The 13,483-nt window shown below is 38.0% G+C and overlaps 1 protein-coding gene across 8 annotated transcripts in view; it reads left to right on the forward strand.

Moving 5' to 3' along the window:
- LOC112561428 overlaps positions 1–13,483 on the forward strand; it is a 50,019-nt gene that overhangs the window by 20,693 nt on the left and 15,843 nt on the right. For 7 of the 8 annotated variants that reach the window (XM_025233924.1, XM_025233931.1, XM_025233930.1 and 4 more), the window contains exons 20-39: positions 1,161–1,909; positions 2,237–2,419; positions 3,091–3,306; positions 3,761–4,048; positions 4,386–4,632; positions 5,256–5,590; positions 6,085–6,213; positions 6,924–7,149; positions 7,387–7,511; positions 7,727–7,882; positions 8,240–8,368; positions 8,567–8,773; positions 8,951–9,337; positions 9,652–9,757; positions 10,309–10,530; positions 10,889–11,259; positions 11,521–11,685; positions 11,898–12,129; positions 12,716–12,906; positions 13,138–13,320. In XM_025233924.1, coding sequence (XP_025089709.1) covers positions 1,161–1,909; positions 2,237–2,419; positions 3,091–3,306; positions 3,761–4,048; positions 4,386–4,632; positions 5,256–5,590; positions 6,085–6,213; positions 6,924–7,149; positions 7,387–7,511; positions 7,727–7,882; positions 8,240–8,368; positions 8,567–8,773; positions 8,951–9,337; positions 9,652–9,757; positions 10,309–10,530; positions 10,889–11,259; positions 11,521–11,685; positions 11,898–12,129; positions 12,716–12,906; positions 13,138–13,320 — 4,847 coding nt within the window. The remainder of the gene's footprint in view (positions 1–1,160; positions 1,910–2,236; positions 2,420–3,090; positions 3,307–3,760; positions 4,049–4,385; positions 4,633–5,255; positions 5,591–6,084; positions 6,214–6,923; positions 7,150–7,386; positions 7,512–7,726; positions 7,883–8,239; positions 8,369–8,566; positions 8,774–8,950; positions 9,338–9,651; positions 9,758–10,308; positions 10,531–10,888; positions 11,260–11,520; positions 11,686–11,897; positions 12,130–12,715; positions 12,907–13,137; positions 13,321–13,483) is intronic. The other variant, XM_025233932.1, reaches the window with a different exon arrangement.

Raw genomic sequence — 13,483 nt, forward strand, 5'->3', positions numbered from 1 at the left:
CCAAATTACGTCGACATTTCACTGCATGCGCTTATACTAAATCGCTGCTTTACTCTCTATAATTAGCTTTTGGAGCCCCCAGCATGCATCACCCCAATGAAAACACAACTCGAGGCAATTTATGTTTAAGAGATAATTTATGTTTAAGAGATAATTATAATTTACCGAAACATAGAAGGGAATGCACAAGAACAAGTATATTTGTAATACGTTGTTTCCCTAACTTAGCTCGTTCTCTAGGTCGTCTCGTTTACCTACCTACACTCCTACTACTAATCTAGATAACTAGTGAGCCAGATCTAACCTTAACTGACACACACACACACACTGCACACACACTCTCCCCGTACAATCCTCATCGCCAGTAGACCTGGTACTCCTCACTTGAACTCCAGTGTCGACGTGGTATCCACAGCAACTTGTCCATTATGTTGTTTGGAAGGACGAAGGTTGCTTCCCCGTACACGCTAGTACGTCTGCAGGTACGGAGATGAAGATTGGGACGATTCCTTACATGAATCGTCCCCGTGCACCTTGTACACTTGGAAACGGACACTTGTAGGCCTGACGTTCCTGTCATGAATGTCAGCACCGGTTTGGTGTCCACAGCAACTTGTCCGTTATGTCGTGTAGGACATAATTAGTTGCTTCTCGGTGAGCGCAAGTGCGTTTGCTCGGCTTTAGTCGCTCTTTCGGGATGGATTCCTATTCCCTCAAGACTGTCCGTCGTCTGTGGCCAATGGAGGATCACAGAGAAGCGAAGACTTGAAGCACAAATTACTTTCGTGTCCTCTCCCTCCGAAAGTCTCTAGCGAAAAAAACTTCTTTCCGTCGGAAAGCGCTGAGTTTGCATCTAGATCTTTCTTGTGCAAAATGCTGAGCTGGCATCTAGAGCTTTCTGTCAACGTGCTTCCATTCGTCAATCAAGCCACATGACACACTACAGCCAATCACACCTCACAGCCACGACAAGCCTAAGCTCCTATTCGCACCCGCGTAAATGACGCAATTCCTAGATATTTACGTCATTCCTAAGGTAAAAGCAGACGTGCAAACCCACACTGCAGCCCTACCCCGACTCTTTCGTGATATACTGTCTTAGTCCATGAGTTGATTATTAGAGCTCAACATATTTCAAAAGACATGTTGTCTTGTTGCAGGGTATTTTAGCCTTTTAGAAAAGCTGCTAGATTTGTATAAAAAGGACCCAGAGAAATACTCACTCCTCAACCCCAACGTGACAGACTCAGCTGGCAACACGCTGCTACATGCTGCCACGAAGGCAAAGTACAGCAAGCACTCCCACAAAGCTGTGGAGATGTTAGTGTCTCTAGGTGTATCTGTTGACTCTAGAAACCACAGTGGCATGGCTGCAATTGACAACATTAAGGTGCATAATGATAGGCGTGCCCAGTACCTTCGTGTGACTAGCATGCCTAGTGGAAGTTACAAGCAAGAACGAAAAAACTCTGTGGCCAACCAGTTGGCAAGGGCAAGGTCCAGCTCAAGGTCAAGATCAGGGTCTCTGGAGGACCCTAAGGTTCCAACAAAGTCAGCTGAAAAACATAAGCAAGCCGAAGAGAAGCCAGCACCAAAGCCTGAAATGGTAATTGACAATCGGAACTTCAAAGTAAGAACTGCTATTGAAAGCCTCCAAACTCAAGTCACAAGGCTAAAAGAGATTACTTTAGCAGAGGCCAGGGTTGCCAAAGCAGCCAAAGAAAGATGGCTAGAGATCACCAAGCCAACTACAGATAACACTGACAGGTATGGACCCTTGGGTCCCAAACAGGTGATTGTTGTGGGGGAGAAGGAAGTGGAAGAAGCAGAGTCAGTCTTATCAGTTTCTGATGACAGTCAGAAGATGGATCTGAAGGAAAAGGAGGAGGAAGATGAGGAAGAAGAAAAGGTAAGCAAATACACACAATATGGTTAGTTTTTTGGTGTCATGATTTTCCATTTTCTCAACTAAAGGAGTTATATTTAATTGCCTTTTCCCACAGGCAAAAACACTGCTTGTGATGTGAAATCATGCTATACATTGTAACCTTACCTGCTGAGATTCTGTTTTGAAAACAGAGTTTTTCTAACTTAAAGCTTGTTAAAATTCAGTCAGAATAGATTTTTCTTTGACCTGGATGCTTGTGAAATGTCAGGTCTAGACCAGCCTGCTGTCTGTGTGACACTTCAGAGTTTTTCTTGCTGTGGTATTAAATGTCAGTTTGGGCAATTTTAGGTGGATGAGACTGAGGATGCAGACCTGCTGATCTTTGATAATCTGGAGTGGGAAGTGGAGTGCACATCTGAAGTGTGGAAGGCCATGCGTGATAAGCGAGTGCCACAAGCGCTTAAGCAGCGAGTAGTGAAGTGCATTCATCTTCTCGCTCAGGGCGAGTGGAAACCTGTCTATTGCCAACCCGTGAGTGGTTTTCAATTTTGGAAGCTGTTTGTAATATTAGAAATAATTCTGCTTTCTAACTACATTGTTGGAGTGGAGATAAGACTGGTTGACTGACAAAAGGTGATTTGTGAGGTTCATATCCACGTTTGTGCTGTTTAATACGAACACCTACCTGCCTGAGAGCATACAGTAATAAAGGTGATCTTACATGAAAACCTACATTTATACAGTGATTTACAACTGATTGAGAGAGACTGAGAGAGGGAGATCCTATTCATCGTTTGGATAAAGAAAAATAACACTTCTCGCTTCTAACTTTACATAAATATATGCATGTAAATGACCTCACGAGTATTGCACTTGCATTTTTCTGCTTAAGAATGTAAAATAAACTAGATAACCAGCAAGTTAAAAAAAAAATCAATTTTGTTTCATTTTCTGTTTTTGCTTATTATCAATAAGTCAGCACTGGATTAAGTTTGACTTAACTTTTCCCATTGTCATAATATTGATTCATTTATTTGTTTTGTTTGTTTTATTCCTTGACTGGTAGTGTTAAATCTGTCAAGTGCTTGGTTTTGTTTATTTATGTAGCTGTTGTTTATAAGACTGTTTGTAGCATAGTGTTGTATGACTTCTCACTACTGCTAATAACCACATTATAGCTGGGGCCTTTAATTTGCTTGTAGGTTCAGGGTCTACCAGACACACTTAAGTTATATCAGGCCAAGTTTGCCAAGGGCATGCGTATTTTGTGGGAACTGGCTATTGCTTTCTCACCACGTCTGAGTGAAGAAGCAGAGAAACGCATCAATGAGGACATCCAGGAAGAACTAGCTGTTCGTGGTGGCCGAATATACACAGAAATCATTCGAGTATGGGACATAGTATTTCAACACCAAAAGGTAATGGATGCTATTCCATCTTTTAAGAATTTCCTTGATGCTCAGGAAAAGAAAATATGTTTAAAAACTATTTTCATATAGAAATGACTTATTTTCTTTTGATCTCTATACCAGTGCATCAGCTAATCACATAAAACTTTGATTGTTAAAAAAACTTACTGCATATTTTATTAGCTACCTATTTAATTCTTGTATGAAAATTAACATTCTGGGAATGAGTCTCATGTTGATACTTGCATGTTTTATGTGGCATTCATTTTTACTTTGATTTGTCACAGCAGTTATGGTTTAGTCTAGGATGTGGATATCTTAAACTTTTGTAAATACTTTACCTGCAACAAACCTCAAGTGTAAGATGCTGCAAACATATGTCTTAGCATTCCATGATAAATTTTTTTTTAGACCTTAAACCATATTTTATGGCATTTAAAAAAAAAGAGTGATATTTTTCTAGATTAAGACATCAATTCAACGCATCATCCAGTCCCACCGGAGGGGTGAAGACTGCCTTATTCAGAAGAAACTCAAAGGTGTGAAAAATGAACAGTTTCAAGGTGGATTGTCGAAACGCTATCCAATGCTTTTCGCAGAATCAGAAGTAGATCAGGAGACCTTGGCATCCTTAAGTGAGAAGGAGCGCAAACAGATACAGTTGTATCCACCAGCCAGTGCTAATGAACTTGAATTCCACATTCTGAAGTTCTACTGCTTCTCCTCTGCATTAGTGTATAATGTTCTCAAGGTCAGTCATTTCAACATTTTTTGGTACTTGTGAATAGCAGTGTATTCTTGGGCTATGTCCAAGCATGTAGAAAATGGTAAATATGTTAACACTAAATGTACCTTTCAACTGTAATTTACATTATGTCATTCTTGTACTGCATTTTATATTATTTTAATTTTTGCCATTTATATTTATATAGTTTTTGTTATTTTATGTCAGAAAATCATTACATTTTCTATACTTCAAGTCACAAGAATCTGTTAGATCATATTTTAAGACCAGTGAGGTAACACTGATATCAGCTCTTATGGTTACAGGTTTTATTTAAGACCTTTTATGTAACATGTATGTGCAGAGTATTGATACAAAAATCGACTTCCCTTTCCGTGTGACTGACCGTGAGCATGCAGTTATCAACCTTCGATCCAAGACACCCATTTTATTGCTTGGTCGAAGTGGGACTGGAAAAACCACTTGTTGCCTGTATCGTCTTTGGAGTCGATTCTTAGCGTATTGGAGCAAGTCTCATGAAATGAATGGAGACAGGTGGTTGCCTCGTTCTGTGCAATATGCTGTGAAGGAAACAATTGGTGAGGACATAGGTATCTGTCCACACCCAGATGCAAGCACTACAAGCATCTTGACTGTGAATTTATTTTATTTTTTCCTCAGCTTCTTTCTCTTCCCTTGCTCCTCTCTAGTGCCACCAGAATTGATACTGATCATTTGCATGGTAATTCTGGCTTCTGAATTCATGGCATCTCTCTGAAAAAGGTGGCATTTTACAGCTTATGTAAAAACAGGTAAAGTGCCATAACCTGCAAGTGTATGGACAGTGAATGTGGTTTACCATCTGTACAGCATAAAACGGAAGGAAGTGCCCACCCCTCTCCTTCCACTTTTACCTCTCCTGATAAATGAGTACCCACTCTTCATAATCGCTGCTGGGTGGGCAAGAGGAAGTTTCCAGCCACAGGTCAGAGCAGGCCTTGAACCAGCCACCTTCAGCTCCACAGTCAAGTGCATTAAACACTAGGCTGTGCCGCCTCCCCTGTCATTTAAGGACAGTTTAGTTGAACAAAGGATATCTTTTAATTGCAAGATTCGCTGTGTACACACCTCAGTTATAAATAAGGGCATAGTTTTACTAAAATGTTTTGCCAAATATTTCTCCCATTTTGTTACCATCTAATCTTAAAAAAAATTGATCTAATGCACTATTCAGATAACCCTGAAAGGGGACCCAACGAAGAAGATCCAAATGCAGAGATCTTTGAAGGTTTACAGGATGGAGGTGTTGGAAGTGCTGAAGCTAGTGACAGCACCACCAGTAGTACATCTTCGTCTAGTAAAGAATTGTCTGATGTCAAGGGCGCAATAAGAGACCATGATGTGGCTGATGAAGATACTACCACACTCAGCAGTGGACACAACACAAGGGGAAAAGGAGAGGATAGGAATGAAGTTGGGGATGTAGATAATGATGAAGAAGAAACAGAGGAAACTGAAGGCAAGGCGAATGAACTACAGTCCCACGTCATCTACGATCACCTCCACCAGGTGTGACTCTCATATTGTTTATCATTAGTATGTTTACATATATGAAAATAGGAAAGAAGGAAAAACAAGGTAGAAAAAGCAGAAGAAAAAAGTTAATGATAAAGTTATCAACAGTTAATGTCCAACACAGATTTTTCAGAGGATGTATGAATACATAAAGATAACAATACGCGGCATTATTATATTATACCCTGATTGTTCCTTTCTCCACCTTACTCTTTTCTCTGCATTCTTTCATGATACTGTCAATGTTTACTGTGTATATCTGTGTATGTACATTTGACTGTTCATGATACCTATCTCTGTCATGCAGTATCACAACCTACTGCCCTTAGTTTCTTGTAAAGCACATTGAGCTTGCCTCTTTTTGCAGAAATGTGCTGTGTAAATCCTATTATTCTTCATTATTTTCATGGTGAACGATCATTGGAGGGATTGCGGATAAGAGCTTTGCATATTACCGATTACCTTTACACATAATATTATTTGTGCAGCTCTTTGTGACCAAGAACCAGGTTCTGTGCAGTGAGGTGCAGAAAAACTTTCGTGAGCTGTGTCATGCTGATGATGTTGCTGCACAACATGTCACTGTAGAAGACAATCCGCTTCCTCATCGGCTGCAGGTGAGTCCACTAAGATTAGATGCAATTTTGTTTTTCTTTTCTGGTAATCAGATTTTAAGTGCCATGTTACTTCTTTGTATTCACTTATTCATACATCATCATTCAGGTGACTTTTATGAAGCAAGCTAGATGGCAATATTTTCTTGAAAGTTAGATACTTAAATCAATTAAAAGACCAGGCAGATTCTAAATCATCTTTTAAAAGGCCTTTGACAAGAGCTTCAGACGAAATTTAGAAAATGTACCTAAACATAATTTCACCTATAGTCTGATGGAAAGATGTTTTCAAGTAACTGACTTCATCACCACTTGCCCACCATTAAGTCTTTAAAGTGCATTGAAAGCACATTTTTTTCCATGAATACTACTTCCAAACACAGTCCATTACTAATTGTTCTCTATCTCTCTCCAACCCTCTACTTTTGTATCTCTTGATTAGTCTATCCTGCTGACATCTTTTGTTGAGTTTTTAAAAACTCTTTGCTGCTGCCTGTTATCTCTATGTATTCTTTTGCCTTTTGTACTTCATCCTCGTCATTTCCCATTTTTCTCTTCCTTCATCTACCCTATATTGATCTAGTTTTTTTTTCATCAAGCACTTAGTGCATGATGATGTATGCACTATATGAATATTCCAATAATTTTATTATTATTTAAAGGGGGAAGGATATTCTGAGTAGTTCGTGGCCTAGTTTAATTTTATTTTTCAGGACATAAATGAGTTTAAATATCCGCTATTCCTAACATCGCGGCAACTGATCCTGATGCTGGATGCCTCTCTGCCTCCACCATACTTCTTTGAACGCAATGAAGATGGCAGCCTGAAGGTAACCATTGAGGGATGGGGTGCAGATGAAGAGATTTTTGCCTTTATGCCTCTGGATGATGATTCTGAGGATGAGGAGGATGAGTACTATGATGATGATGGGGAAGATGGTAAGCTCACTATTTCCTGACATTGTGCAAAAGATACCACTCGAAGAACTTTTTTTAATGTATTTAAGCAGTTTTTTCAAAACAATTTTACAAACTCCCTGTGAATGGTTTTAATGAATTACAAGCCAAGTTCTGCACTGTTGTTTTGGAGCATCTGAGGTGGGGGGAAATATATTATTACTTAATGTGACTTTATGGCATTCTCTTTCCAAAGTGATGTAAAGTTTGCATATTTAGATGATGGACAGAGGCAGGAGGATCAGATACCTGTACCCAGGGCCAAGAAGAAGGACAACAGGAGAGAGGTCACTTACGAGGTCTTTGCTCATGAAATCTGGCCTCGAATTGTCAAAAAAGCAAAGGTAGATTGCAAAGAGTGTCTTAGGCTCTGATTCATTTGAGTCTTGTGGTCAAAGTTATACATACATGCATGAGTGTGAGCTTAGATGTTCCTGAATAATCAAAGACAAACCAGGTGCTAAGCCATTTGGTGTGAAATGTTAGAACCAGTTTCTGACTTAAACTTTCTTTTTTTTTTTTTTTTTTAGTGTAATTTTTATTGTTTTTTTCTATTTAGGTGGACTATCACCCAAGCTTGGTGTGGACAGAAATTACATCTTTCATCAAAGGATCCTTTGAAGCATTAATGCAACCATCTGGTTACCTGGACAAGGACAGATATGAAAACCTTGGCAAGAAGCAAGCGCCAAACTTCACAGGCAATCGAGATAAGGTTCATTTTGCTACTTTTCATATATTATAAAATGGCTTATTGAACACTCTGCTGTGTTTCCCAATTTGCTGTTTGATGATTTTGTATTAATGCTATATGTTAGCTATCTATAAGAATTTTGATTTGATACTTTGTCAAATAACCTAATTTGAGATATTCTAAAAACTAGATCTTTAATTCAGATCACTCTGTAATTCATATTCAAAATGTTTAACCTAATCATAACATAGGATCATATAGTGATGCAGAAGCATTTTACACTATATGCTGTGAAGAGTCCAGTATAGAGCAGTTTTCTTACTTAAGTCAGTCAGGTATTGTAAAAATAAATATTTAGGAAAATATTATCATTTCCAGGTTTACACAATTTTTCTTGCTTACAATCATTACAAGAGGCAGCACAGTCTGTATGATGAAGGAGACCTGGTGTTTCACATTTACAAACGCCTGAAGATATTAGGACAGCTACCTTGGGTTTTGCATGAGGTGTGTATATTTGCATGGGCACAGTTACTTAGGCAAGTGTACATTTTTAACAACTTATAAGCTTTAAAAAGTCATGCTGTTTTACCATACACATTATTTGTTTTTAAATTATGTAGGCTGTGCAAAAATTATGTTTCTGCTCCACATATCTGAAGAATATTTTTTCCCCTAACCGCAAATTTTTGAATTATGATAAAGGTCTTTGTGGATGAAACTCAAGATTTCACTCAGGCAGAACTTACAGTGCTGATCCGTCTGGCTCAGAATCCAAACGACATGTTTCTGACAGGAGACACTGCTCAGAGCATCATGCGAGGTGTTTCCTTCCGCTTTAGTGACCTAAAAACATTATTCTTCTATGCCAAGCAATCACTCAGAGCCAGAGGAAAGACAAGGTTGTTAGAAGTAAGTGTGAAGTCTTATAACTGAAGCAGTTTGTGTACGTGTGGTTCTCAAAGATAAGTATGCAGATCGACTTTGGATGCCTCAGACCTAGTGACATCCTTTGTAATGAAGATTAGTCAGCATTTTGAGTATGACTCAAAATGTGAATGTGTTTAATTTGAACTTTATGTTTTATAGGTGCCAAAATATGTTTACCAGCTGACCCATAACTACAGATCCCATGCTGGTATTTTGTCGCTTGCATCTGCTGTGCTTGACCTTCTGGTGGAGTTCTTCCCAGAATCATTTGACCGTCTTCAAAAGGACCAAGGGCTGTTTCATGGACCAAAACCAGTCGTTCTTGAATCCTGCAAACCTGCTGACCTGGCTGTCTTGCTGAGTGGAAACAAACGCAAGACATCACACATTGAGTTTGGTGCTCATCAAGTTATCCTTGTAGTCAGTGAGGAAGCCCGTAATAGCCTTCCAGAGGATCTGAGCTTAGGTCTTGTGCTGACCATCTTCGAGGCCAAAGGACTGGAGTTTGATGATGTCTTGTTGTACAACTTTTTCAAGGACTCACAGGTACTGCGCATATAGAATATAGCTAGTTAATAATAATAAAGAACATAGCGAAATAATAATACAGAACATAGATAAAAAATAAGAAAAATGGGAGAAAGAAGAGAGCATATGTGTGTGTGCATGTTGGTCAGTGGGTGGCTGTAAGAAATAATTTAGAATTACTTCAGAATTATCTTTAATACATAATACCTTTGTCATTGGCATCAATGTACACATACATGAATTATAAAGCCCTGCAACATTTTTGCAAAAAAGAAAACATTCCAATGTAAAGATTTCCTACATTATGTTGTTCATGTCCAATGTTACTTCAGGCATCTAAAGAATGGAGAGTGGTGACTGACTTCTTGGAGAGACTGTCACGGGATGAGGTTAGCAGCAGCTGTACATCCTCAACAGGTCTTGTTGAAATCAACCAAGGTCAGTGCTGCAGATGTCCATTCTCTTCCTGCTTCTATAATGTGTGTAGTTGTGTGTCACCAACTGTATCTACTGTTGCTGGGAATGTGTATGTGTGAGAGAGAAATAGTTTCAATGTGTATATGTAGGTATTATCTACCACGAGCACTAACTTTAATTTGCCCTTGTGGATGAATAATGTTGTATTTTCGCTGACAAAGAGAAAATTATTGCTTCAGTCTGCTTTAAGAAGAATGTTGTGATTAAAAATTGCTGATTTTATGTGATCAGTCCTGCCCCAGAGTTGAAGAAAGGAAATTTTTGATTTTTTTTTCTCTCTGTAGAAGTACTGTATTATAAAGGATTTAAGAAGAATGAATATTATATCTGACCTGTTTTAGAAATGAGTTGGTGTCTCCAAAATACAGTCCATAATCACAAAGTATCACAAAAATATCTGACAAGAGGGAAAACATTTCATTTAAATTAGATGTGGTTTGCTTTTATGATATTTATTTAATAAATAAAACAATTCTTTTTATTTAACATTTTTCATTTAATGAAAATCACAGATGTACTACATCAGTCGGGGAGACCTCGACCTTTGCACTTTGACCCCAACCAGCACAAGATCCTCAATTCTGAGCTGAAACAACTCTACACTGCTCTGACTCGTGCACGAGTTAATGTCTGGATATTTGATGAAGATGAAGAGAGTCGCAAACCTATGTTTGAATATTTTAAGGCACTCAACCTGGTCAGGTTTATTGCCATTGGTGATGGGGAGAAAGGAGGCATGTATTACGTAGTTTCAGTGTCAGGAAGCACTTATTTTATTCTAATTAGGTTGTAAATATATTTCATGTAATTATAGCAGGAAAAGTAACAGACTTCTAGCAGAAGTTATTAATCACTGTTGAGAATTACTCATGTGTATTAGACATAGAAAATATACTTACATATTTATATTTTATTCAATTTTATCACAACTGTCAAAAATGTCTTTAAAAAAATGGTTAAGATCTGGTTATTATGTGCAAGTTCAGCAGAAAATTAAATACTATTTTTATATTTTATGTGGTATTATTTCATGAAATTTATTAACGATTCTGTCTATGGAGAATATAATTTAAACTTTGATTTGGCCAACAGATTTGGAGGAATCCATGTTTGCTGAAAAATCCACTTCAGAGGAGTGGGAAAAACGTGGAGACGAGATTATGAACAGGAGCCTTTACAGAGTTGCATCCAAGTGTTATGAGATAGCAGGGGCACATCAAAAGCAGAATATTGCTCTTGCACACCAGATGGCACTTGAAGCTTCTCAGATTCGTGCTCATCCACGAGAAATGCGTGAAGCATTCCTAAAGGCAGCTATTTCATTCTTAAACTGCCTTGAGCAATTGCCTCCTAGCTCCTCAACTCTAGTTTTGCGTTTTAACCTGATGAAGAAAGCAGGACTCTGTCTGCAGAATGCTCGAGAGGTTCTCCTAGCAGCTCAAGTCTTTGAGAAAAATGGATTGGTAAAACATTTGGCATTTCTTTGTGGACTGTTTAAATTGTAATGAAAGATTAAGGTGTAGAGAAGGAATCTGAAAAGAAGAGGAAAATAAACAAAAGATGTCTCAATTTGTACATGAGGTAATAACTCATTTGCTAAAATTGTTCTCATACATGGGTAGCCATTGGAATTGCTTGACATTCTGGAGTTTCAAAACAGAATTTATGAGAGAAGAACCAACAATGACTTGTAGCTAATTTTATGTCTTGATATGTCTGAAAAGATGGAACTGGCTGGGCCTCTGTATGTGCGAGCACGAAAGTGGCTGGATGCCAGTCATTGCTATGAACAACTGGACAATTTCAGCCGAGCAATCAAGATACTTGATGAACACGAGATGTATGATGAAGCGATTGACTGTCTTCAGAGATACAACATACGTAAACAGGTCTGTGTGAACACCTACATATCAAGGGCATGAGCATGCACTTGTTTTTCTTTCATTAAAATTTTTTTTTTTTTTACTCAGCCAGCATATATAGACTGAATTAAATAAAACAAAGAATGTAGCATTGTAGGAACTTTCCTGGCCTGAACAACTTGATGTCTTAAGTTATTACTTTGAATGTGATATTCAGCACATTTTTTCTGCATCTCTAGGATTTTGAAAAGAAAGGCCAGTCATGTCCAAAAGGTCTGGTTGATCACAAACCTGATGAAGCTTACACATTATCCAGTCTTTGCTACAAGTCAGCCAAGTTCTTTAGCCGACTTAAGAACCAAGAACGTGTTCTTGCTGCTGTTGATCGCATGCCTAAAACAGAGGATCAGATCAGCTTTCTGAAAACATATGGCTATTACCGAGAGGCAGCTGAACGCATGTGCAGGCAGGGTGAGATATTCATGATAATACTGGAAAGGTGTTTTTAACTGTTTACACCTAAGTACCTTAAATTTCGGTTTACTGAACTCACCTGTATATAAACCACACTGACTAAATTTTAAAAAGAGTCATTACTTTATTCACAAATAAGCTGCACTGGTTTATAAACCACAAATATCTATGACTTTTTTCAATGGCCAGGTTGATTGCCTTAAACTTGAAATATGCATCATAGGCATTTCATCTTGTTTTTGGCTTGAATAGGGTGTGTGCTTGAGCAAATGATCTGAATGCTCTAATTGTATGCGGCTTGGGTTTAAAAATGTGAACAGTTAGCACTTTAACATGGAGCTTATAAAAAAATTAATTGAAATCTGAAAAATCCACAAACAATCCATATCGCTGTTAAAACTACAAGGCTTAAAGCTAGGGAAAAAAAGTCACAGCTTATAATTTGAAATTTATGGTAATTTATTTTGTTATAGGGTGTGCTGCAAAGATATATTTCACTCAGCCTAAGATTAACACCACACTCTTGATAACTATTTGAGGTGAACTGTATTATTTTATTTCCTTTTTTCATTTGTTTTTGAAGGTCAGTTCACAGAAGCTGCTTATATGATGCTTCACAATGGAGAAATGGACATAGCACTGCAGATGGCAGAGGAAGGGGAGAACAATGCAGTGAAAGCTCACTGCTACTTACTGAAGGCTCAGAAACTGATGGCCAGAAGGAACAAAAAGCAGAAGATTTTAGAAAATATTGAAAAAACAAACACTGATAAGGTCAGAACAGGCTTATTCATTTACTTATTTATTCTGAATGGTCTTGAATGTTATAGAAATGTTTGTTATTTGCATGATTCTAAATGCCTATTTCACTTCCTGATGTCCTTCAACATGAGAATAGAACATTAAAAGAAATCAAAGAAAGATAAAAGTGGATCAAAAATTCATTTCAGCTTTAGAATTTTTCAAGGAAAATAACTGTGATTATTTAAATGTTAATCTGTTTAGGCACCAGATCGACCTGAAGATGCAGCTGGTGGGAAAGTGTCAGCCATGAAATCTGATGTATCTGGCGAAACAGGGTTGAAACAAAAGTCCCCCAGTAAAGCTGGTGCCAAGATTTCTGGGGAAACTGATGTGACACTATCATCATCAGATGAGGATGACCCTCAGGGTGATATTCAGCATCAGGTAGTTATCTCTAGATGAAAAAAGACGTATGTTACAAACTTTTTTGATTCAGTTTTGGGTGAATACTGATGTTTGTAATGATTTGGAGAAGAATCGAGTAGTTAAAAAGATTTGTCATATTCAACATTAATTTTCACAGTAATTTGATGATTATTATTACTGG

This window comes from Pomacea canaliculata, linkage group LG4, assembly GCF_003073045.1.
Source record: "Pomacea canaliculata isolate SZHN2017 linkage group LG4, ASM307304v1, whole genome shotgun sequence".
Lineage (NCBI taxonomy): Eukaryota > Metazoa > Mollusca > Gastropoda > Architaenioglossa > Ampullariidae > Pomacea > Pomacea canaliculata.